The sequence below is a fragment of the Carya illinoinensis genome, chromosome 9 (assembly GCF_018687715.1).
Source record: "Carya illinoinensis cultivar Pawnee chromosome 9, C.illinoinensisPawnee_v1, whole genome shotgun sequence".
Classification (NCBI taxonomy): Eukaryota; Viridiplantae; Streptophyta; class Magnoliopsida; order Fagales; family Juglandaceae; genus Carya; species Carya illinoinensis.
In genome coordinates, this window is record NC_056760.1 from 6,262,320 (window position 1) to 6,287,580 (window position 25,261).

Below are 25,261 nucleotides of genomic sequence, written 5' to 3' on the forward strand. Positions count from 1 at the left end.
GTCATGAGGGAAAAAAAGAAAAAAAAAAAAGTTAAACCTTGAAATTTCGTTGCGCTCTGCATATACAAATTCAGCAATTCATCACATTTATAATAAAATTCGTAACGAGCCCTAGATCTACCATGGAGGATCGGCACTGAGAACTGCAGATGGGACTCTGTGAAGAAGAGAAGGGACGTCGAACTGAGCCTGGCTAGATTTGGACGGTGAGATGAAAATTTTTAATTTTAGATAAAAGTTGAAAGTTAAATAAAATATTATTTTTTAATATTATTATTATTTTAAAACTTGAAAAAGTTAAATAAGAATTTAAAAAAATTGAATTATTTATTATATTTTATATAAAAATTTAAAAAAATTATAATAATAAGATGAGAATTTTATATCTTTATCTTAGTTGCCAAACCAACCCAAATGAAAGGCTTCGGGTGCAAGTACCACACGTGAGCTGAGGAGCTGGGGTGGAGTGTAGATTTAGTCACTATCTTAGGTTTAATTCAGTAGATTTAGTCAAGGCCTGGAGTGTGTTCCGTGGGCCTTAATCTATCAGTTTATGTAATTAGTTTGGACTGGCCATGGCCATTATGTTTATTTCCCTTCAATTAGCCGAGGTACCTGGATATATGTAGCTGAGGAATCATCTTGTATTTTCATTCTGGAATGTTCAAGAAGTTATTTCATTTTCTCTCACATTTTCTGGAGGAGCTCCCCTCAAAGAGAGCAAGTCATTTTCGTATACTGTTCGAAAAGAATCTGTTACAAATTCGGTGTCGCAAAAATATAGAAAAGCGAAGCATTCCTGATACGGAAGAATTAGAAAACGAATTATTATAAGACAAGAATAATAAAGTAAAGAAATCAATAAAATTTGGGGGGCGTATATATATATTTTTTTATTTTTTTAAAGAAAAAGAAAAGAAAGGAAGAAAATTGTAAGTTTGTAGATCAGCCATTCATTCCTAGGAGCCGAAGGAGAGTACAAAATACAAATGCCATTGCCTATATTTATAGAAACAGAAATCATGCATCACAATTCGTCATTGCTAATAACTGATACTTTATCATATACAGATGTCTCTCTAAATCTCTTGGGAAGAATACAACGGCCTCCAAATCGCTGCTGCAAGTAAACAAGCACGGTGAATAGCAGACCACCACATGGGATGATGATGTCCCATGCCGTGGAATAAAAATCCATCCTATGATTTGCATAAAGGTACGACGAATCAAGGTACCATGTAGAACTGTGAGCCCTGTAAAGGTCATAGGCATGAGGCAGCAGACGAACAATGGTGGTTCCAATGTAAAAGGAAGGGGCCAGAGCCTTTTCTCCTGAATTAGAAAATAAGTTGAACAATATTTGTGGAAGTAGAAAACCATCCAGGAGCAAACCGGCATAAGATTTGATGTCCTCCCAGAAAGAAGGAGCATGCAGCTTGTAAACATTGCGTTGCGGTACTAGAAATTTCCCCAACTGTCTCTGGTAAGGCTTCCTCCATTGGTGCACAGACCAAGCAATCAACCCGCTGGCTATATACACTGGTAAAGCCACATATAGAGCCTTTCTTTCTGAAACCCACAACTCCTTTTGGCTTCCATCATCTTGTCTTGCAGACCAAGTCAGTTGGAGAAGGCGCAACTGCAAAAGGAAAGCTACCATTGTTACCACCCTTACTATTACTTCATTCACTTCAAGCCATCCACCACTCTCAAGAAAAACATTCGTCTGGTTATGGCTACCCATGAACAAGGCTTCAAAGTTCAACAGCAGAGGAATCATATGCCCCAGCGTAAGAACAATGACCATCACAATGGAAATGAAGGGAAGCACTTGTGGGTGCTTTTTCATGTAAAAGAGCTGCAGGCCCACAAAAACGCATGCTAGTGTATTAGAAATCAGAACCATGATAATCTCCAAGTCCATTCTCCAAATCGATGCTTTAGCTTGGGTATTGGTTATTGAATTTGAGGACAATTGAAGGGGTTCAAAGTAAAGAGGGTCCAACTTTTTTCGTTTGCTTTCAATAGTTCCCTTCACAATTTCACCATGCTCGGCATGCAGCGGAGGGAATTGAATATTAATCATTATTTCACAGTCTAATGAATCATTTCTAACCAAATTTTGATTAGTCAATCCAAGATGCCGACATCCTATCATGCACAGAAGACCTGTATCTCTAGAATATATTCCTTCTGCAGAAATATCAATGGCTTTGGATGAAGTATCAACACCAAACTTGAAATCAGGTCGAGGTATGAAGCTCATTTTGTAGCTGATATTGAGCATGCTGCTATGGCTGTAGTTCATGTGGAATGCAGTAGGCCCTGCAACCCCTGGAACTGGCAACACAAATGAGTGCCCATAATACCGTTGCAAATAAAGCTGATCACCTACAAAATATGGGGTCGAATAACCCGTTGCTACTTTTCCTGTGCTGTTGCTAATAGACATATCAAACCTCATGTCCAATGAATACCCATTAGGATATGTCTTTCCCTTGCTCCTAATCTTCCTTTTTGCACAATGCTTTCTTGCATTCTCAATCTCAGTATACTCATATTTAAGACCTTGGACGTCAATTGATCTTTCCTGAGAACTCTTAAATCCAATTTTGCCAAAGTAACCAGAATCATTCACATGTTTCCTGCTCTGAATTTCTCCCACGATGGTACTTCGGTTCCTTAAGGAGACAACTGGAGGAAAGATCAAACTCAACCCGATCGAGCAATCTCCAACAGAAGCATTTGCCCAAGACTCTGTAACATTCAAAATTCGGCATGCAACACCACAAAGCCTATTCTCCTTCTCATCCCACTCAGCCTCAGCAATCAACGTTGTATTGGGATCAAAAGGAAACTCGTAACCAGTATAACTAGAGTTAGGAAAACTCAACAAAATCTGCAGCTTTCGTCCCTCCCAACACCAAATTCCCCGATAAAACATAGAATTAGGCAAATACCGGATACTCCCACCAAAAGGATTACAATTGCCACTACCACAATGACGCCCATATTCCAGTGAATAACTAAAAGTCTGTCCACGGGGAAAGGGACAAACAAAACGGTTCGTCTTGTTTCGAGATAAATTCTCTCCCCCATCATAACCACTCAAACAACCACTCCCATTTTCTTTCTCAATAAACGTGTATTCATGATTCGAGTATTTGAACCCCATTATTGAAATCGGCTCAAAATAGTTTGAATCATCCTTATCATTACTCAAACTTTCTAAAGTCCCACCAATCAAACTACCATAAATGCTTGAATTAATCGGATAGTTAAGCTTAAGAACAGCATTAAAACGGTTTCTCTTACCCGGATCAACGTAAGTCGAGAAGGATCCGACCATACAGAGTTTCCCAGAAGATTCAGACCAGTACCCATCAAGCAAAAACCGGGCTACGGGCCGCCAAGGCAACCGTCTCGGTCCTCGAAACCGAATCTGGCGTAATAGCCGGTGCGTCGTGTTGCTGAAAACAGGGTACATAGCCGGGTTTCGGAGGTTCAGGGTGGCTTGGACCTTGAATATGCCATCGGAGGCAGTCTTTTCGGAATGTAAGGGTATGAATGTGAGAGATTTCGGGGAATCGGTAGAGGTTTGGTTGAAAATCCGGTCGCCACCGGAAAAGAATCCTGTGCGGAAGAGGAGGAACTGAGAGGTGCTAGTGGAATAGGAGAAGGGGAAGCTGTTGGGGGACTCGGGAACAACTTCGTTGCAGTGCTGGGTGTACGAGATTTCGGCTATTGAGTTCGAGGTAGTGGTTGGGCTTTGAACCAGAGATGTGTTGGTGGGGATGTTGGCAATGAATAAGATGAGGATGCAGAGGAGGGGAGTGAGGGGGGATTTTCTGGACTTTGAGAGTTTTCTTTGGAAATTGGGCAATGAAGATGAAGAAGAAGAAGAAGAATCGGAGTCCATTGGTAGGAGTTGGTAGGGAAGGTTGAGATGCTTTTCGGATTTCAAACTTATAGGCCTCTCCGAGCAGGGGAGCTGTAACTGTAAGGTTTCGTTTGGTTGGGGGTCCCCAAAAACTCAATTTGGAAAACGCCTTTTTGTTCCTTACCTGATTATAATTAGGCCGCATTTATCAAGACCTTTTGACATTTGAAGGGGCTCCAGTCAATTTCCATGCCAATTTTATGATAAATGATATTATAGCAGTAAGTGTATAAATATTAGACTTATATGAAAAAAATTAATTTTTTAATAATAATTTTTATTTTTAAAATAACTGCATGATGCTTATACACTCTACGATTATATGTAACATTATTCTCATTTTATTTATTTATTTATCCCCATTTTGTGTTACTAAACTACACGTGCATGTGTCCTCTTTAGAGACTTTGAGATTTGAGGTCTCTCTCTTTCTGCAACTTAAATTCCTTAAAAAAATTTATTAAATGGTGACCACTTTTTTCACAAAATTTGGTGATAATGCAACGAAATTCAAAATCACGTTTCTTTGAAATCATCTTAAATTCCTTTGTCTTATCTATGTGCCACTAAGTTTAGGCTTTGTCATGCCATGATGCCATCAACATAACATCTCAGAGGTCAATACCTTTAGATTCGAAGTATATGCACATAATAACTGGCTGAATAAACTTGTATTGAGTTTATTTTATCAAGAAGATATGACTTTGTTTCCATCGCCACTATTCGTCAATGTCAATGTGAACTTTGCTTGGAGTCTTTCGAATATGTAGATTGAAGAAACCAGCAAAATGTACATCCAAAACTCAAAAAAATAAAAAATAAAAAATAATATTACAATTATATTAATATGACAACCGATATCGTATTCTCCTTGTACATGGTCAAATGAATTCGGCTGAAAAATGTATTATAAAGCCTTTCGTGTGTTTTGCTTTTAACAAAAGAATGAATAATTAACAAGTTGTAAATTTTTATTATTGCCGGTGCTAATCAATCCATGTTTGTTGACGCAATTCATGACGCGAGACTAACAGATAAGTATAGAATAAAATATAACTTTCTAATAATTTGATGTCATAGTAAGGATGACGAATAATATTACTCTCTAATATATCTTGACAAATGACTGGTATTTATTTTCTTTGATTGATGAAAGAATTTTTGGGAGGAAATATGGAGAATTTATGGGAGAGACTGGTGGGTTGGGATGGATTTCATGGATTTAACTTCATGCTAAGGAGATGTAAACCTCTGAAAATTGGATACAGGATCCATTTGCTTTGCCATGTTCTAACATCCTTGTCAAAAATTACAGACAGAAAATCATTATCAAGCACACCAACCCAACAAGGGATTTTATTTCATAGTCTGCAAGCCATAATCTATGATACATACAACAGAGCCTTACTAAGACATTTTTCACCACGCATGACACAACAGCCATATATTGACAAATGACCAATCTTTTGCCAAGCAAGTGTTGATATTATACATATCTACAAACAAAATAAAGGTCTTGGTATGGTAATTCAGTGGTACCAGGAGTTTCGAGCAAATTCATTTTTCAGGCTCAATGAAGTGGCTGTAATCCATGCCCTTGTCAGAAAATGCTTCCACAAGCTTTGGCAAGAGCTTAGCAACCATGATTTTGAACCCCGTAGAACTTCCATTGATATTTTCAACCTCGGTCTTTCCACATCCAAAAGGATAGCCCACTGGAGCTCCTTCCATATATGCCTTACAAGCCATTACAATAGACTCTGCTCGTTGCCTGAAGTGTTCTTCCACTAATGCCTCGAAGTGCTGCAACAGCAAAAAATTAAACATAAAAAATAATGCTTAATCATGAAAAAGACAAATTCAAATGTTCTAAATAGCTTTTTCTCTTACAAAATAGGGTCTGGTCATCTGGTCATGTAAGTTGCCAATTTCAATTGTTTTTTGTGATGTTCGATTTCTGAGATAGTATGTATTCTTTGAAAGAAGAATTTAATGGAGGCATCTTTAACATTGATATCCCATACAAATCCTCTTAATCTATTAATAAGTTGCTTTCATCTTTCTCTATATTGTCCAAGACTCCAGAGGTAATTATCATAATAGCTGCCACAAACCACCACAATGGTAGAGCGAATTGAGGTTTGAGAACTAATTATTGTACCTTAGGAGGTTTTCGTAGTAGGTACAGCATGGACTTGCAGGTGACAAGGAATGCATTTTCATTGTAGCTTACAGAGTTTTTCTCTCCCTCAGCTCTTCCAATCTGCTTATCATACCCTGCCTCATTGAAATAAGGCTTCTCATTAAGCACGAGGGCCTGGAGGGAGAGAAGAACTTGAAGAATAGTTGAGCTCCCTGGATTCCATACTTCAGAGCCTGTACCCGTCCATGTATTGAGAAGACTGAGACAGACCTTTCCTGATTCATACAAGTTAGGGTTGACACGGAGCCCACCGGAATTGTAGTGCACCAACTGCATAGGATTTCATGTCATGATACCAGCATTAGATTCTGTTCAGATATAGTATACCAGTCTTTTTTATGAGTGATTTTCATGCATGTATATATATGCAGAATAGATTCATGCATGGACTGTGAACTTGGACACCCTCAGTTTTGACAGGGTCCTCTTTCATTTTGGGGGTATGGGCAGTCAAAATAAACATTACTTTTATTTCATAACAATGTAGAAATTATAAGGGCAATTGTTTTTGACACTACAAGCACAAAATCAACAGGAAAAGTATGATAACTTACAGGTGGTTCGTAAGGATACTCCATGGGAAGGAAAATATCAAAGAAGAAAAGCCCATCATGATATGGAGTTCCAGGTGCACCAACAATGGCTGCTCGCAATAGATCCATCCTTCCATCAAACACACGGACATAGATTGTTTCTGTGAGGTCACAAAGGTGTTATGAGCGATAGTACATTGAATAGGGTTTTGAAATTTGAATAGTAACCCTTCTGATTTCCAGCATAAAAAGGAAAAGGATAATTAGTGCTAACCAGGAAGATCTTTCTCTAGAATGCTCCATTCTCGCTGAACCTTCTTCAACCAAACTCTTTTCACCTATAACGGAATACAAAGGGGGAAAATTATCATTCTGACTGATTGGATAATTTATATTCTACATTTAGAAGGATAAGTCAAGTTTCTTGCCTGAGACAATGCCAACCGTTTGTCAGCGCCAAGAAAGTGATGGTCTGAGCAATCACCAACCATATCAAACTGCCTCAGCATCCACTGGTGGTCAGAGTTCTCACTGGTGGTTGAAAATGGAACAGCTTCAGCATCCAGAGACTCTTCCACTTCATGATCTGAACTTGTCTTTCTAAATGTCTGCAACAGTTCGCAAGTTTCCAGCACTTCTTTGTCATGGAGAATTTTAGATTCACTTCCACCTTCAGAAATAAGCCCAGATACGACTGGGCGTGAATCTGAAGTTGAACCAAAAGATCCAAATAGGTCTGTTGCAATGCTAATGAAAAATCCAATGGCAGCTTGAGGAAGGGGAAAGGAACCAAACTCCCATGAATGCTTTTTGTAATTTTCACCAGCACAATCAGAATCCAACAAATCCTGAACATTAAAGCTGCTATTAAGTTTGCTCCAAGACAAATGCAGATGATACAAGGTTTCTTTTCTAACTTCCAGAAACAAAAAAAAACAAAAATATACCGGAAATACTAAACAATCCGCTCACCAAAAAAACTTAGAAGTACAGAAAGACAACTATTTTTTCCAACGAAATGTTGCTCATTCTCAAGATACTCAGTACCAAGTCTAAACTGCCACCAAATCTTCTAGTTCTACATCACAAATTATCTTAATCACTCATTTCCTAAATATTTTAGCCACCAATTAATCCAGGGCCTTAAAACCATCACTGTAAATATTTAAATATTTAACACTACTTATAAGTGAATCACAGAGAGGGAGGGAGGGAGGGAGGGATTGGGGGGGGGGGGGGGGGGGGTGGGGGGGTGATTTTACCTTTCCTTTATGGTTATGGCTATTAGACCATTTGTTATGTTCAACTATCTCCTGATTTGATTCCTCAACATTTTCTTCATAGAGCACATTAGTTGCAGTTGATCCCTCATACTTATCATTCCGAAATATCTCATAAGGTGCAACCTGCAATGATGATCGTCAAATAATTAGAAGTTGCTGAACCCCTACAGGATACTGCCCAGTTATGCATGAACCAAGAAGAATAGATAGCAACTCACAAAAATACAAGTTTTATAAGTGGCTGAAGTTGGCTGCATATCATAACACTCTTGCTTAGTATGGGTGGCTCACTACCACATCTATAACCTAATCACTGCATCTTACTAAAAGCTGGAATGACGCTCAAAATCTAGTGAACGACAGCCCTGAGAAACAAGAATAGAGACACACCTCCTAAATAAGTATATGTGCAGCTAAAATTGGTCTTATTAACATTACAGAATTACCTAGTTGGTTACTGTAACTATTACATCTATTACAGGATGATGCTTCATTAAAAGTTAAACCTTATGCTGCAGTAACAAACTTTTTCCTCTCTCCCCTTGTGTAATTCATACAAAATACTAAAGTTGGAGAAAGATCATATGACACCTCTACATTGTCAAGTTAAACAAGTCAAGAAGACATAATACACCAAGGCCTCTGGCATATCATTGGAAAAACACTGCCCATCCATATTTCATAGGAATGAAGAAGATACATCAAGCTCAGTGGCATTGTTTTCTAGTTCAGTGGCTGTTCTGCATAAATTACCACCAAATTCACCAAAAGTGTTATATCAATCTACAAGCACAACAGGCTTGAGACGTGAATCTCATGTGTCCCTACACAAGGGAACCCTAAAGCAAACCCAACTGGATTAACAATGGTCACAACTCATCTGTAAGTAAGGTCGAGAAAATTCTCAACCTTAAGAAAGCACACAAGTACATAACCTGTCCAAAAACTGTAGTATCTTATTTAATTAGAAAAGTGTCACCAACAAGTTACTATGTATATGCATAGATAAAGAATTAGGATGACTACATCATACCTTGGTTACGAGACCAGTAGCCCACCTCACCTCAACAGCACCGTCTTTGAAGCCCGTCACATTGCCAATATAAGATAGGTAAGACTCATTGGGGTACTGATTCTGATCCTTGCTGCTGTTCTTGCCTCCTAAAACAGACTCCACGCCCATGTCAGTTTCCGAGGTGGCATGATCACTATCCGCTGAATCCCCAAACTGGTTCTTAACTAACCTAAACACAATATCACCAAAATAATATGAAAACTCCGGGTGCTCAGCCAATTCATAAGCACTCAAAATTTCCTCCATCCTGTCTCCATCCAAATTGCTTGCTTCACTCACAGAATCAGTTTTCCATTGGACCTTTACAGTTCGTTCCTTCGCATCCACGGACTGCACAACACCCCATCTGTGGCTGATAGACACCAGTGGACCGTCACAAGTTCCCTTTTCCAACACAAACTGCTCAGGAAAAAATTCATAAGCATTTATAACAGTTGCAGGGACTAAATTTTGTGAATCGAGTTCAAACGAGCGGCTGCCATCCTGCCATACAACATCAACTTTACTCTTTGTCTTCACAATTACAAAGACTTCATCTAAGTTTGAGTTTCTTCTCTTAAATCCTCTTCCCAAGTTCTTATTTTCTTTGATTGGCTGACCAGTAGACGCATTAAGAAAATCCAGCTCCATTGTACCCTCACCGCCAAGACTTGGAAGTACACACCAGTCACCTAGTTGCCAATTTGCATATGAAAAACATGACAACAGATTCAAATTTTTTGAATCTTGCAAACATGGTGGAGCAGGCAAACTCAAATCAAAACCCACAGGAGCAGATGAAAGCCAATTCACATAAACCAAACCTGCATCCACAGCACAAACAGTCCCTTCATCTTGATTTCGCCTCCAAGAACCACATAACCAGCTAGCTGATTTAGAAACATTCGAGAGCCTAACCCGCACTCTCTGTCCTGGGTAATATGGGTACTGTGAGTCTTCCAGTACATCAGGGGAAATTGGCAAGAGCTTCTCTTGATCTGTGGCAGTGACTACACACTTTGTTCCATCATCAAAGACAACAGTGACTTTATCAACTACTTTATCCACCCTTCCAAGCCAAGGCCCACAAACCACATAATCCCCAACCGTAATGGAGCGGATCTTCAGAAGTTTCTTGGAATTGACATTTTTTATTGTTTTTCCTTGAACACTCTCCAAATCCACCAACATATCAATGGCAATAACTCTACCCATCTGTCCAGATCGGTCTGTTACACAGCACACTAAATCGCCGTGTACAAATCCTCTCTCAAATGAGAGAAACTCATCAATTTTCTCAATGCTTTCCTCAAGGCTTGACAAGATGCTCCTGGCCTGCCCACCATATATGCATTCTGTTTCCTCCTGATCCTCACTACTACTGCTTTCACTAGAACTCTCCCAATCAGAGTCACTAAGGAACACATCCATCATTCAGATGCCTGTTGTAAGATATTACTAACTCAGTCTTGCATAAATTACATAATTTCGAGAATAAAAAAGAAAGGCAATGACACAGAAGAATTCTGGATCTCTCACCTCAGCTGAAAAAGATACAGAATCAAAATTATGTTTTCAGGTGAGCCTTTTGCTCTACTTCCTCAGCTGACCTTCACTGAAAATCACAAGAACATGGTTCTTTTAGAAAGTCAATATCTTCACAACAAAAGCACATATTTCAGACATGTATAGGAGCTACCAAATTGAAACCAACAGTTAACCACATTCCTATTCGCTAAAGCAACTGGGAACAACTTAGGATGTACTTTCAGGTAGTAACCCTATAACAATATTTGCCACAAAGAAAACTAACAGTAGATATTGAGAAAGGTACCATAAAATTTTCACCTTTTTAAACGAACTGGAGAAGCCAACACCTCTATCACTCCTAGTTTGAGCACACGTTCTTAATAGGTACTGCAATAAGGATATGCAGATTGTAGTCGTATCAAAGGATGATAACAAAAGCTAAATTAATATATATATATATTCCAACTGATGTGGATACTGATAGTGTGTCTATATCTCCAATAGGATATGTAGAATGCTAACACTGGAGATATGATGCCAAAGGAGATTTGCCCTATAGGGACAACGGGAGTCGAGTTACGACCCCAAATGCCAAAGGAGATTTGCCCAATGAATGAGCTGAAGTTCCCACTAGAAGAAACTTCTCAAGGAGACTTTCCCACCACAGAAGAGCTCAAAAGCTACCACTGCCGGATAAGAGATTTCCCAATAGTGCGGATGGAGTTCCAGGTAGATTGATGACAAATGGTGTTTTTCCAACCAAACAGCTCTTCTCAAATATCTGCTGCCAAAGAAGTTACCCAACCAAAGGAACCCTTAGTAACTTTTGCCAAAGGAGATTTGCCCAAACGAACAGAATCCTCACAAAATTATGCAGGCAATTTGTTCTTCATATGCTTATTGCCAAAGGAGATTTGCCCCCAAAAAGCCAAAATATCCGTCACGTTTATCTGCTGCCAAAAGAGAATTGCCTCATGTAAGGAGTTCAATTGAACAGCTGAAACTCAAGGTCACAATCAGGAGAGGTCATGCCACCTAACTGACCACCAATCTTAGATATGTCTAGCAGCTTGATTGACAGAAACTGAGTTTTGTATTGTGTCTCTGAGAGAGCTATCTGAATAATCACTCTCTCAAAAAAGCTTCTTTAAGTGGCTTAACCCTTAATCCGACAGTTGAAACTGCAGAAACACTATTTTGTACAAGCAACCTGGCAACAAACTGGATGTTGTCTCTGAGAAAACTATCAGCGTAACCATGCTTCAGTGCCAAAATACCGAAGAGCTTCTCCAACCAATTTTACATTTCCTGAGAACCTGCAAACACAGACTGTTAATAATAAGTAATTTTATTAACACAGGATAGAAGCAGTAAAATCTGAGAATCTAGAATTGGTTATCTGATTGTTGCTACTATTCTTACAAATTTTGTAGACTCTGATCAAATAAAGAAAGGCACAGGGCACAGAAAAGGGGGCCCCAAGTAGACGCAGAAGAAAAAAATAAGAGGTTTAAAATTGCTAACATTCAATGTGAAATTTGTCTTTAAAAGGCCAAAAAAAAAAAAAAAAAGGCTATTTGTGTGCGTATGAAGGAGATTTTTTTTTATCAGTATGCATGAAGGAGAATTAACGGACCATTAACAAAATATTGATTCATACGTTTAAGAACAATGGATATGAAAATATGCTAGATTTGGTTCAATGAATGAACCTCACAAAGTAACTATCAACTCAGAGAGAGAGAGTCATCTATGATGTAACAAAATCCACTGTTGGTCTCTCACTTTTGGTGTTGCATTAGAATTTCGGGATTTGTTATAGAGGGAGTGATTTCAGACTACAGGATGCATTGCTTAGAAATGTAGTTTTGACAACACATGAGAGTTAAGGGAAACAAGAGCAACTATTGTACAGATACTCTACTTTAACCAAGGCATTTTGAGGAATAAACCTGAAACAACACCTTTAACTTAATCAATTCTATTTCATGTATCAACAAGGGTCCAGTTTCACAGAGATAAAATTGAAAGAAACACATAAAAAGTTGTAACTGTCAGTTCTCATATCTCATTCAAGAAATTAAGAAAAGAAATCAAATACCTTGCTCCAAAATTTTCAAATGCAAATGAAAGACAAAAGATATTCAAATCGTAGCAGCCATTATTTTCTTTTACAAACAAACCTTCGCTCCAAAGAACATATCCTTCAATGACTTACGGAAAGTATTCATGATAATCTATACACCAAACTTGTACCCCTCAAGAAACTTAACAAAGAGAGAACTTTTGGAAGTTTTTCATAAGAGATAGAACATAAAACATCTTACAACAGCTTTTCATGACAGAAAATCACAAAAAAAAAAAAAAAAAAACCTCCAACCTTGTGCGCCTAAAACATTCAAGTGCTCTAAGAGCCAAAATATGACCAAAAGTAAAGCATTTCCCATAATCTATAAAAATTAAACACCGTATTTCTGAACTGCGAGAAAAAAAGTAACGCAGACGCTAATAATGGAAAAGATAAAGGCTAATTCATCAACCCCACAAACAAATAAAAATGACATTTGGAAAAGACAGAGATTAATCGACAGAAATTGCAGACTGAAATACTGTACCATTGCAGTTGCCACCTCTGCCAATCACTGGAACTCTAATTTTTTTTCACCAAACCCAAGAAAACCGCACAAAGTCTCCAAAAAGCTGATCAAAGGGATTCGACCCAGAAAATTATTGACAGAAACAAAGTCTCTCCTATGGTTCTTTCTTCCGTTTCTTGCACTTTCTCGCTAACTTTCTTTGTCAGCCACTAGAACCATTTACCGTTGTTGAAAGAAGGGAAACGATGAGAATTCAGAGAGGCCAAGCTCCTCTCTGAACGCCGCCCTTCAAACCATACCCGAGCCTCCAAACCATTAGAGCTCCCTCCCTCCCTCCCTCCCTCCCTCTGTGGGTTGGTGTAGCTCACTGTTCTGTTGCTGGGAAACGTTGAAGATTACGAATGTGGGCTGTGTTCGTCTCTCTCATCCAATTAGACTCGAGAGGGCGACTATTAAATGGATACGAAAGAAAGAATATACCAACAGAATCAGACGTGCCGTCGTTATACAGCTTAACGGTTAGCTATTTGAATTACTGTAAGAAATATAATTTATAATTTTAGAATTTATAACTTATAATTTATGTAATAAATTTTATTTACTATTTAAATAATTTACTATTTAATAATTATATATTTAAAATACTTTTAAATATATTATATTTATTTGAAAATAAATTAAAAAATATATTTTTTGAGATAAAAATGACGATTATTTTAATTTTTAAAAATTATGATCATATTTTTAAAAGTTTAAAAGTTATAATTATCTTAAAAAATCATATGGATACTTTTATCCATTGATAATTTTTTTAAAATTCGAGTTACGTTCTACATTATCCGGAAAAACCAAAAGCATATTTTTTAGATTATTTGAGATTAAAAGTACTTTAATATATAACACACAAACCACCTAATTTTTTTATTAAAAAGCTTTTAAGAATATTTAAGTAATTTTTAAGATTCCTACCGCAACCCTAAACAGACCATTAAATTACTTCTAACGATATACTTACAATTTTTTTATAATTATTTTTAAATAATCAATTAAATGATAAGTTTTGCTACGTACAAGTAAAATTGCATATTAAATCTGCGTACCAATACTGATTCTTTCATATTCAAAATTTAAATTAACATTATTTTTAATAAAATCTACTTTTTAACTACTCACATTAGATTGATACACATATTAGTATATAACTGTACTCGTAACTAGATTTTTCTTAAAATGATATCATTTATTTATATAGTTATAAAATAATTATAAAGTTATTATTTTTCTTACCATTATGCACTTCGTTTCTAATTATTTATTTTTGGCAACAGCCAATATTCATTAAAAGAAATCATATTTACATTAGTGTGTAATTATCGCGCAATCACTTCAAAAAAATGAATAAATACGAAATCTTTATGAAAAAGATTAAACTTTTAATAATAAATTTTTCTTTTTTAAAAAGTAAGTATGCAATGTTTATACATTTTACGACTATATGCAAAATTACTTTTCATTAATATTGAACATAAAGAGTAAAAAATTGTTAAGATTTGAGTTATAACCTATTGAATTCAAAACCTAATGCGCGTCGAAGAGTAATTTAAAGATCATCGAGACGTGGTATCGTCTTTAATTGAATTACAAAAGAAACTATAATTATGTATATATACTCTATACGAAAAAATTTATTTCAACCCGTCAAACACATTATTAATAGAAATTTCTATCAAGTTAATTAGCATAAAAGTTATTGTATTTTATTTTTTGTACCTGTTATATTTATGATGTTACAATAAGTATGCTTACATATTAACTTATAAATAGCAGAACTTCGCTCTACATAATTGTTGGATAAAAATACACGCATCTATCACTACAAGAAATTAGGTTTTTTCCAGCGCTTAAAATCGCTGTAAAAAAGCATATAAATCGCTGCATATTCTCATTTCCAGCGCTTTTAAATTCCTTGCCCAGTCGCCGCTATTATCGCGTCTTTTTTGCCTAAACCAGCGAAAACAAAAATATCGCTGTTTAAAATACTTTTAGCAGCGATTTTTTTTCCTTGATAAACCTGCCAACATCGCTGCAACTACCCGCAATCCAATAAAGATATATCGCTGAAAAACCTTAATTTCAGCATATTAAATCCTTGCAAATTCTCAATAAATCGCTGCTATTGATGTACTCTATTACAGCGAATATCTTCAAAACTGTTGCAAATATCTATTTTCAGCGAAATCAAGATACGGAAAATACAACTAAAACCGCTGCAATCAGACAAAAAACTGTTGCTAATGTGCTTATATTGTCTGAAAAATCGTTGCAAAAGATTAATTGCAGCATTACAAATCACTGAAATAACTGTGAAAAGCGCTGAAATTGAATCTCCAATAGCAGCGATTTACTTGCAAATTGTTGGAAATAGTTATCTGCAGCGTAATTTAGTTGCTGATAATACACCCAAAAGCGCTGTAAATAGCAAAACCATTTGCAAATTTGATCAGGCATGTCTGGTAAATCGCTGTTAACGCGTAATGGCAGCATCAAAAAGCGCTGCATTTCCTCTGAAAATCCCTGGATTTAAGCGCTTAATAGCAGCGATATTTTCGTAATTGTTGCAAATTCTTTTTTCCAGCGCGATATAAATGCTGAAAATTCAACTAAAAGCGCTAGAAATTTTCCAAAATTGTTGCAAATTTGTCCATGGCTGTATCTAAAATCGCTAGAATTAAGATAGAATCGCTGCGAATAAATATCTCTATTGCAACGATTTTAATAGAAATTGTTGGAAATATCATTTTTCAGCGCAATAAAAATGCTGAAAGTAGCCTAACAGCGCTGCAATAGAGAGCATTAATTACAGCGATTATTTAAAAACTGTTGCAATAACTCAAATGCAGCGTAACTAAAATGATGCGAAAATTGAGGAAAGCGCTGCAATTTGATGATCTACTGTTGTAATATGTTAATAAAAATCGTTGTTAAAGTATAATTGCAGCATTTAAATTCGCTGCAATTACTCTGAAAAGCGCTGCTATTAATTATATTTCATTTTTTTTTTATTGCTCGTTAGCTCGCCTCATATATTTGTTATATATATAACCATATTTTTCAAACTTGGTAAGAAATATAATGAACTATTTAGTAATGTTCACATATTTAATCATGATATTACGTAGTCCCCTTAATCAATTAACTTTTTCTTAATACCTTAAACTTCACTTAATTTATGTAATTTAATTGTTATTAATTAACAATAATTAATTACATAACTTCATTGGCATCACCACAAACAAAACCTTTCCTACATGAACCAGGAATTACTTAAACCTATATCCAATTCTATTCCATTGCTATATAACACTTATAGTTTTGACAACACCCAATTTAGAAATATACAAAATATAGAGAAAAATTCTTTCACTACTTTCATTATAGGAAAAAACCTGATCCTGAGGAATATAATAAATCAAACACAATCTAGAATCTAAACCCAGTGGAAAATTCACATTAATGTGCAGTCATGGGCTATATACAGTGGGGTGGACCAATTTCTACTTGCAAAACCTACATGCAGTACTTACAAACTACTAAATATATAGATCTCATTTCTTGCTCCTAAACATTAATTGATCCACTGCACATTCATCAACAATTGTTCAACTGTCCTGCTCTTCTATAGTTAGAATTAGTTCATGTCACCTGTAACAATGTGCACTTGGGCATTGGGTAGAACAGCTTCAACACGTCTGCATCAAGTGGTGAAAGGGGGGGATTCATTTCCAGTGCTTTTACATTTTCAATCTCTCCGATCAATTCTGTCAATGACCATATAGATTTTCGTTACGTAAACCATTAATTTAATGTAGGAAACATTGAAGAAGCTGAACAAGAAAATAATACTATATTAGGCCTGTAACTTTAATCTTCATTCATTATCGCCAATTGCCAAAATGGCAAACATAAGGTCCAAATCACTGGAAATCTAGAAATGGATTTACAGTCATTTAAGCAAAACACCCTTAAGCACGAAACTTATACTTTTAAATTTCTGCTTGTAAATAATTACACTGTAAAGATGTTTGAAAGAAACACACACAATTGCTCTAGAAGGTGTTACTCAATTTATACAAACCAGTATATATATATATATATATATCTGAAACTAATTATCTTACAAGCAATTACATGCAGTACTCACATACAACTTGTATAGCTGTACGTATTTAATATAAAGTTCAATATTGTTGATGATCTTCAGAAGTGATTTCTAGATTTATCACTTTATTACATCACTGCTGAACCCAAAACACCCAAGTAAATACATCAAGGCTTATTTAATAAGTTACGCATGTACTCTAGAAATTGTAATCATTGTGCTATGGTTCTAATCTACTGCAAATTGCCTCAAACTGAGAAAATGTGAAAGTTCCAGACTCTTGGGATAAATATCCAAAAAAGGTGTCTATGAGTATGGATAATACCTTATGAATGTATGGCCACATATCATAACTTGTATTGCCAGCTTTAGTCTACCTGCATAATTATGCAAATGATCAACTACTATTGAAATTGATTTACTTTTAAGTCCATCCACAGAAAGTATAACTAAAAGTTCTAACATGGCTGTATGGCAGCTCTAACATATTCATTTCAGCAGTACACAACCCAAAAAGTAGCATAGAACTGCACATATTGAGGTTACAAGTTACCCACCATATATTTTTACCCAACACAAGAGGTAGCAAAAATCACCTGCTGAAATTAGGGCGGATATAATATGGAAAAAAACATGTAGGCCTTCATCTAATTAGAAATTGTCTCCATCAAAATATGCATACTAAATTCGACATGCACAAAAGTGTGGATCTTTTCCTGTGTGTGTTAATAACAGAAAATATACATTTAAAACCATATTAAGTCTTGGAAAAAAAAAAACCATTTTGGCCAATAGTTATAAATTATGTTATAACAGTTTGCTAAGAACCCAACATGACAGCTTCCTCTAATTACATGTTTAGAAGTGTGTCTGTAGAGATGCAAGTCAATATGGCAGAAAATGTCCATAAATAATCTCAAGTCATACAGCTTGCTAATATGGACTTGTAATTACATATATTGACAACTATTAACAACATGGACATAAAAGCAGCTGCCTTACAAACATTTTAGAACATGCACACCTGTAATCATCACCCATACACAGCTCTAACATATGCATTTGATCAGTACACAGCCCAGAAAGAAGGCCTCCAAGGCAGCATATTTGTATCTTTTTACCCACCATTTATTTTTCAGTCTCACATAAGAGGTAGGAAAAACTCACCATGTACGTGGGTTAATATAATATGGTTTTAGAAACTTGTAGAGATTCATCTAATTAGAAATTGTCTCCAACAATTATTGCATACTAAATATCAGCATTTTTCAAAACTGGTTGGTCTTTTTCCTGTGTGCGTTTATAACAGAAAAATGGTTGGTAAAGCCATATTAAGTCTGGAAAAAAAAAGTTGGATTTTACAACTTATAAATTCTGAGTATATCAGTTTGGGCTGAACCCAAAAATATATGGTGCCTCTAAAATATATTTAGAAATGTGTGTCTGTAGGGTTGCAAGTAAATCTTTCAAGTGTGATAAATAATCTCAAGTCATACATGTTATTACTATAGACTTGTAATTACACTAGAGTATATATTGACAACTATTAATGGGAAAATAGAGCATAAAAACCAACCCATACAATTAATAATAAGTCTGTGCACCTGTATACTCTAATCAGGATCCACAGACAGCTCTAAAAGTCCCATTTCAGCATTACACAACCCAGAAACTGTTCAACAAGGCATATTTATATGTATACAAGTTACCCACCATTTATTTTTCCCAACACAAGAAATATTGAAAACACTCACCATATTGGTGGGTTAATATAATATGAAAAGAAACATACAAAGATTCATCTAAATTGAAACCAAACAAGAATTTATGCATAGTAAATTGTCCATTTTTTCCTGCTGGTTTGGTCTTTTTGTTGTGTGTGTTTATAACAGAAAATATATATTTCAAGCATGACAAGTCTGAAAACCTATACCCATTTTACAACTTATAAATTCTTAAATTATCAGTTTGGTAACAACCCAAAAATCTCTGCAACAAACAGGTTTTTATTCGTGTGCATCTGTAGATTTGCAAGTAAATCTTTCAGAGGAAGAATACTTAATCTCAATTCATTCATTTGAGTAATACTTGAGACTTGTAATTACAGTTAGAATATATTCCTACAACTATTAACAACAAATTGCATAAAAACAGACCCCTACAAATGTATGGTCTGTTTATGTCAGTTTAAGTAAGAGACCCAAAAATTGTTGCTTAACCTAAAATATTTTTCCTAAGTGTGCGTCTGTAGAGTTGCCAAAATGTTTGAAACTTTGAATAAATATTCTCATTACATCCTGAGAATGAGATTGGACTTGTAATTACAGTTAGAGTATATATTGACAATTATTAACAACAAAATGCATAAAACCAGTACCCATACAAAACTATTCCAACATGCTTGAACCTGTAATCATCACCCACATATAGCCCGCCCCCTCCCCCCCCCCCCCCCCCCCCCCCCCCCAAAATGCCAAAAGTCTGGTTCTAATCCTCGTTTCTAAGCAAAGTCTCATCTAGACCCACAAGTATGATGGAGAAAAAGAGGAGAAAATACATTCTACTGCAATCTTTTTCTTCTACAATTTACTATCTAAACTTGATCCAAAAACCATATTTTATGGGTATATGCAAGGGCATATTCCAGCTTAAAAACAACAACCAATTGGTTAACTCCCAGCGTGCATATAATTATTTAAACAAAAACATTAAAAATTAACTCATCTAACAGTGATCATCATATGATTATTCTGCTCCTGATATAGTATTCATTCACTTAATGTAACCCCAATTGGAGAAAAAATGTACTTTTCATTTAATACTCTAGCCTGGAAGTTGGAGATACATATCTTTAAGACTATGCCTTAGGCAAATGCTATATGTTTTAAAGACCAATGGTGAAGCTTTGCTTTAAGCCATAACCTAGGGGTGTTCTTTTTCATTTTTGCACTCAGCCCCTTGGGTCTTTTTGGTGACTCAACAATTCTTGTTCTATTCCTTTAAACAGAGAAGAATAGTTGAAATCTTGGTTCTATTCGATGGTATTTATCCTTTACTGTTTACATTCTTTGTAGGATTGATTATTTTAATTAAATGTTAGGGATGCATACTAGATGTTCCCTCCCCCCTCTAATTTTCCAACAACATTCATCCAAAATTGTAATATGGAGTGATGAGCTATCTCTAGCTAACTTTAGAATAATATGTTGCTTTTGCATGCAATGGTGAATCCAGGAGAAATTTCAGGTAATGTCATTATTCAATGTTGTCACACCATTGCCCTTATCAACCTCAACCATCTCCTCCAACTCTTACAAGTCATCCAAATCATTGCTAGCATATTGAAAATAACTGAAAAATTAGGCTTAATCTTAATCGCCAACCTTTAATTAGCATCAGAACTGGAAAATTGGTTTGTGAAAGAAAATGGTCCCCCACAAAACATCCAAGTGTGCATCCAGTTTGCATGTCCAACTGCTCCATCAAAATGGCTGTTCCTGAATTAAATGAACAGCCATTTAAGGCCTGTTAGTATATCAGAAAATTTAATATGTATATATGTAAAGGACAACAATATGAAACATAGAAGGCACAACGTAACACCTAAATGAAAGTATGAGAAGGGATCTTGCAATTACATAACTTCTTTCTAGTAAAATCTCCTGCACGGACCATAATAACCTGCATTCTTAATGGGTGTTTATGGTGCTTCAAAGCATTTTCAGCCCACATTTTTAATTAAAACAACTTACACAAGTAATCCCCCCACTGCCCAAATGCCTCCCACTCAAAAACCTTACATTCTTTATATATATATATATATATATATATATATATAAGTTTTCATTTATAGTTTGGCCACCCACCATCTCCCACTACAAAAAATATCTCCTACAAAGCATCATATTAGAAGCAATGAAAAGAGAGTTATTAACATAAAATGCAGTCCCTCAAGTTGTAGAGATAAGATAAATGCAAACTAAGGGGCTAGAACTTAAGAGTATACATTCAAAGCTATTGGCTTGTCAAACTTTCTGCACTAGCTTGACAAGCCAATAAGTTAGTTGTATACCTGTTTCAAAAACCTCCCTCCTTCAACTATAATCCCAACTACACAAGCAATGAACTAGTGTTTAGAAAAATTAGGAATAAGCATGATTTGTGGGAAGACATAGCATAAACAGAGGAAGAGATAGTTCATGATAAACCAAGGATTTCTATTGAAATCCTTAGTTGTTTACTTAGTTATTAGCATATATAGAAGGTAAAACAATTCATACTGATATCTAACTCATCTAACACATAAATGGAGGCCTAAACATATTCGAAAAGTGATTCACATAGAGCATACTACTATTGTTAAAACTATAGCAGAATAACAACTTGATAAGATTGTCGGCATGGAACAAAACAGGGCAGAAAAACAAGTCATAATCTCAAGCAGAGTCTAGCACGAATATTGCATGTTTCAATCATCAACCACATAGTTACACACCCAACTAAACAAGTATTAGGGGGAAAATGTAAGGATAGATGAAGTTGACAGAAACCATGACAGAATCTGATGCAGAAAAATGCTTAACTTGGAAGTGTGTTTGCTGCTATCTTTTTAGGTGCGAAACGTGAGGTAAGAGAGGGAAAAAGGATGGAGTTATTCATCTAAACTGAACTTAGTCAAGTTACAAATGAAAGGTTAAGCCAAAGTTCCAGCCTTGCAAATACAATTAAAACTCATATTTGGTGTTTACAAGAACGGTCATGTTGAAATCATAGCGAATGACCAAGGAAACCGTATCACCCCTTCATGAGTTGCTTTTACTGACAGTGAGAGACTGATCGGTGAGGCTGCAAAGAACTAGGCAGCCGTCAAAGCTGAAAGGACCATTTTTGACGTCAAGAGTCTTATCGGAAGAAAGTATTTCATCCTTCTCAACTTGTTGATTTGCGATTATATATCCATTTGTTTGGAAATGGTAGTGACAGGCTTTTCTATAAACACACAGATTTGAAGACAAGGAGGTTCAGAGAGACATGAAGCTTGTGCCATACAAGATTGTGAACAAGGATGGAAAGCCTTACATTCAAGTGAAGATTAAGGATGGTGAGACCAAGGTTTTCAGCCCTGAGGAGATCAGTGCCATGATTCTGACTAAGATGAAGGAAACGGCTGAAGCATTCCTTGGGAAGAAAATCAAGGATGCTGTTGTGAGAGTTCCTGGTGAGTAAAGAAACAAAAAACTGTGCACCTAATACTTTTAATCGATTGATATAGAATAATTGTGGATCTTTCTTAAACCCTGTCGTTAATTTCGGTTACACTAATTTTAATATTTGTTCCAACATGCAGCGTACTGTCAATGATGCCCAGAGGCAGGCTACCAAGGATGCGGCAGTCATTGACCATACTGAATGTTGCCAGAATTATAAATGAACCAACTGCTGCTGCCATCGCTTATGGTCTAGACAAGAAGGGTGGTGAAAAGAACATCCTTGTGTTTGACCTTGGTGGTGGGACACACCATGTTAGTATCTTGACAATTGAATCAGAGGTTTTTGAGGTTCTTGCCTCTAATGGAGACACTCATCGTGGAGGTTAGACCATATATTCTTAGCCACTGTTTTATTGGTTGTTAAGATATCTGTAAGAGAAGACATTTGGAGAAAAAGACCAGTATATTATATATGTTCTTGGATGCCTATATTAAATTTTGATTAAGACTTGTATTTTCCAGAATATCTATGATTAATTAGGGTGATTTGACTACTTTGAATGCAACAAACCCTAGAGGGTTTCAGATTGTGTACGAAACACTATTTAGTGGTTCAGTATGTTTTATTTATCATAAGAAAGGCAGATATAAGAGTATTATGTAGGCAGCTAGAAATGCCAAGTATCTGTTTTTTATGAGACATAAGTGTTTGTATTAAGCTCCCCTTTAAGTTAAAATTTCCTGCTCTAAGGAAGGTCAATTTCCTTGCAGGTGAGGATTTTAATCATAGAAGTATGGACTATTTCATCAACTTGATATATATATATATATATGTATGGCAAGGACATCAGCAAGGAAAACAGAGCTCTTGGGAAGCTGAGGAGGGAAAGTGAGGGCGCCAAGAGAGCTCTTAGCAGCGAACACCAAGTCCGTGTCGAGATTGAATCACTTTGTGATGGTGTTGACTTCTTTGAACCACTGACCCGAGCTAGATTTGAGGAGCTGAATTAAAGATTTGGTTACAAAGACCATGGGATGTCTTACGAAGGCTATGGAAGATGTAGGTTTGGAGAAGCTGCAAATTGATGAAATTGTGCTTGTTGGTGGAAGCACTAGGAATCCAAAGGTTCAACAGCTTCTTAAGGACATAAAAATCTAGAAACTCACCGAACAAAGCTGTGAACCCAGATGAGGCAGTTGCTTATGGTGCAGCTGTACAAGGAAGCATATTGAGTGGAGAGGGTGGTGAAGAAACTAAAGGTACTACTTTTCTTTTCATATTATATGTTTGCAATTAGCAAAACCATGAGATGGTGCTACCAAAATGTAGACAACTATATGGGCAGCACTGACAATGTGCCTTGTGGGATTCTTGATGCTATTATTGCATTTTCTGTTACGTGGCTCCACTGACCCTTGGGATTGACACTGTTAGTGGAGTGATGTTGAAATTGATCCCAAGAGACACTGTTATCCCAAGTGGTGAAATCACAGGTTTTCACCACTTACCAGGATCAGCAGACTACCGGTACCATTCAGGTATGGTACCGGAAATGTTGTTTATTTTTCTTCCAGCATGGACAAATTTTTTCCTAGTTGTGTGTTAGCTGGAATTGAACTGTTAAGTCTAAAAGTTGGATGCATCTAAATAGATACCAGGTCTTTGAAGGTGAAAGGAGTCTTATAAACGATTGCATATTAAGTCTCGGGACCCTATTGATCTAAATAGAGCAGAATTCCTCCAGGACCAAAATGGTTTGCTATCTGACATGCAGAAAATGTTTATCAATAGGGTTGGCTCAACCAGTAATTAGTGCATTTTGGAACTCTATTACCTTCCCTTCTTACTTAATAGGTGATGCGACGGTAAGGGTGATAGAGCAATTCACAAAATGGGTTGACATTCATGTTAGCTGCAACATACAAAGCCATGGTACCATGGTAGCATATTACATCTCTGATGCTTAGAACCCCAAATAGCATATTGGATTCAGCTAAAGTGGACACAACAAATGTTAGCTGACATCCAAATGGCCACACACAAATGACTGTCAGAAAATAGTTTAAGCTTCTCTAAATACATAAGTGTTACTCAGGAATTTCTCTAGAAAGAAAAGTTTGAAACCCAAAAACCAGGAACCGTTGCTGTCTTTAGAGTGCATAGATGTGGGTTAGGCTTAAAATCTATGATGTTTGTAACATAAGAACCCCACAAAGCTTGGATTCAGCTAGAGTGGCTAGCAAATTTAAGTGACCCAGAAAATATAATGAATGTAGTTAAGGAATTGCATCTCATTACATTTCTTCAAAGTATAACAACAAATAATAAAACAATCATATATTTGTTTTCAAAACAGTCTCTATTCAATGTGAGCAAAACCATCATGTAAAATCCCCATTTATTCCTTTTTTAAGTTGTGTTTATCTAAAAGCAGAACAACTAGAACATATCATCTAAATAGCAGCAATTAATCCCATTGCCTTTAGGTAGTTGATCGGAAGACAGGGGCTCATGGAAGAGTTAATTGATGGAAAGATTGTTTTGGGAGATATGGGAGAGGGGACAATCTGAGTAAAGCCATTTTTATATGATCTATGCAAACACACAGAAAATTGGTAATGTTTATATTCCTACACAGAGTTTACTTAACAGAAACCCAACAAGAAACCATCAGAAAAAACCTCTTACAATACAAACATTGAATTACAACACAGAGCATAAAACCAAACTTCACCAAGGGATATGGAAACA

General features: G+C 36.1%; 2 protein-coding genes and 1 pseudogene across 5 annotated transcripts; 1 reads left to right on the forward strand and 2 right to left on the reverse strand.

Annotated features, from left to right (window-relative positions):
• Nucleotides 1-855: 855 nt before the first annotated feature.
• On the reverse strand, nucleotides 856-4,051 carry LOC122276072. Its single transcript, XM_043085519.1, has one exon. It carries the CDS (start codon nucleotides 3,917-3,919, stop codon nucleotides 1,028-1,030), a length of 2,892 nt encoding a protein of 963 aa, XP_042941453.1. The 5' UTR covers nucleotides 3,920-4,051; the 3' UTR covers nucleotides 856-1,027.
• A 1,215-nt stretch (nucleotides 4,052-5,266) lies between these two features.
• On the reverse strand, nucleotides 5,267-13,489 carry LOC122276135 (probable ubiquitin-conjugating enzyme E2 24). 4 transcript variants are annotated; one of them, XM_043085635.1, is made up of 11 exons: nucleotides 13,159-13,489; nucleotides 11,066-11,859; nucleotides 10,862-10,930; nucleotides 10,553-10,628; nucleotides 8,993-10,455; nucleotides 7,939-8,082; nucleotides 7,105-7,524; nucleotides 6,951-7,014; nucleotides 6,698-6,837; nucleotides 6,102-6,413; nucleotides 5,267-5,743 (listed from the first exon to the last, which is right to left on the reverse strand). In XM_043085635.1, exons 5-11 carry the CDS (start codon nucleotides 10,445-10,447, stop codon nucleotides 5,498-5,500), a joined length of 2,781 nt encoding a protein of 926 aa, XP_042941569.1. In that variant the 5' UTR covers nucleotides 10,448-10,455; nucleotides 10,553-10,628; nucleotides 10,862-10,930; nucleotides 11,066-11,859; nucleotides 13,159-13,489; the 3' UTR covers nucleotides 5,267-5,497. The 4 variants fall into 4 exon arrangements, with proteins under 4 accessions (XP_042941569.1, XP_042941566.1, XP_042941568.1 ...); XM_043085632.1 differs by having other exon boundaries at nucleotides 10,862-11,859; XM_043085634.1 differs by lacking the exon at nucleotides 13,159-13,489 and adding an exon at nucleotides 11,966-12,057 and having other exon boundaries at nucleotides 10,862-11,859.
• On the forward strand, nucleotides 10,524-24,234 carry LOC122276003 (annotated as a pseudogene).
• The last annotated feature ends 1,027 nt before the right edge of the window (nucleotides 24,235-25,261 follow it).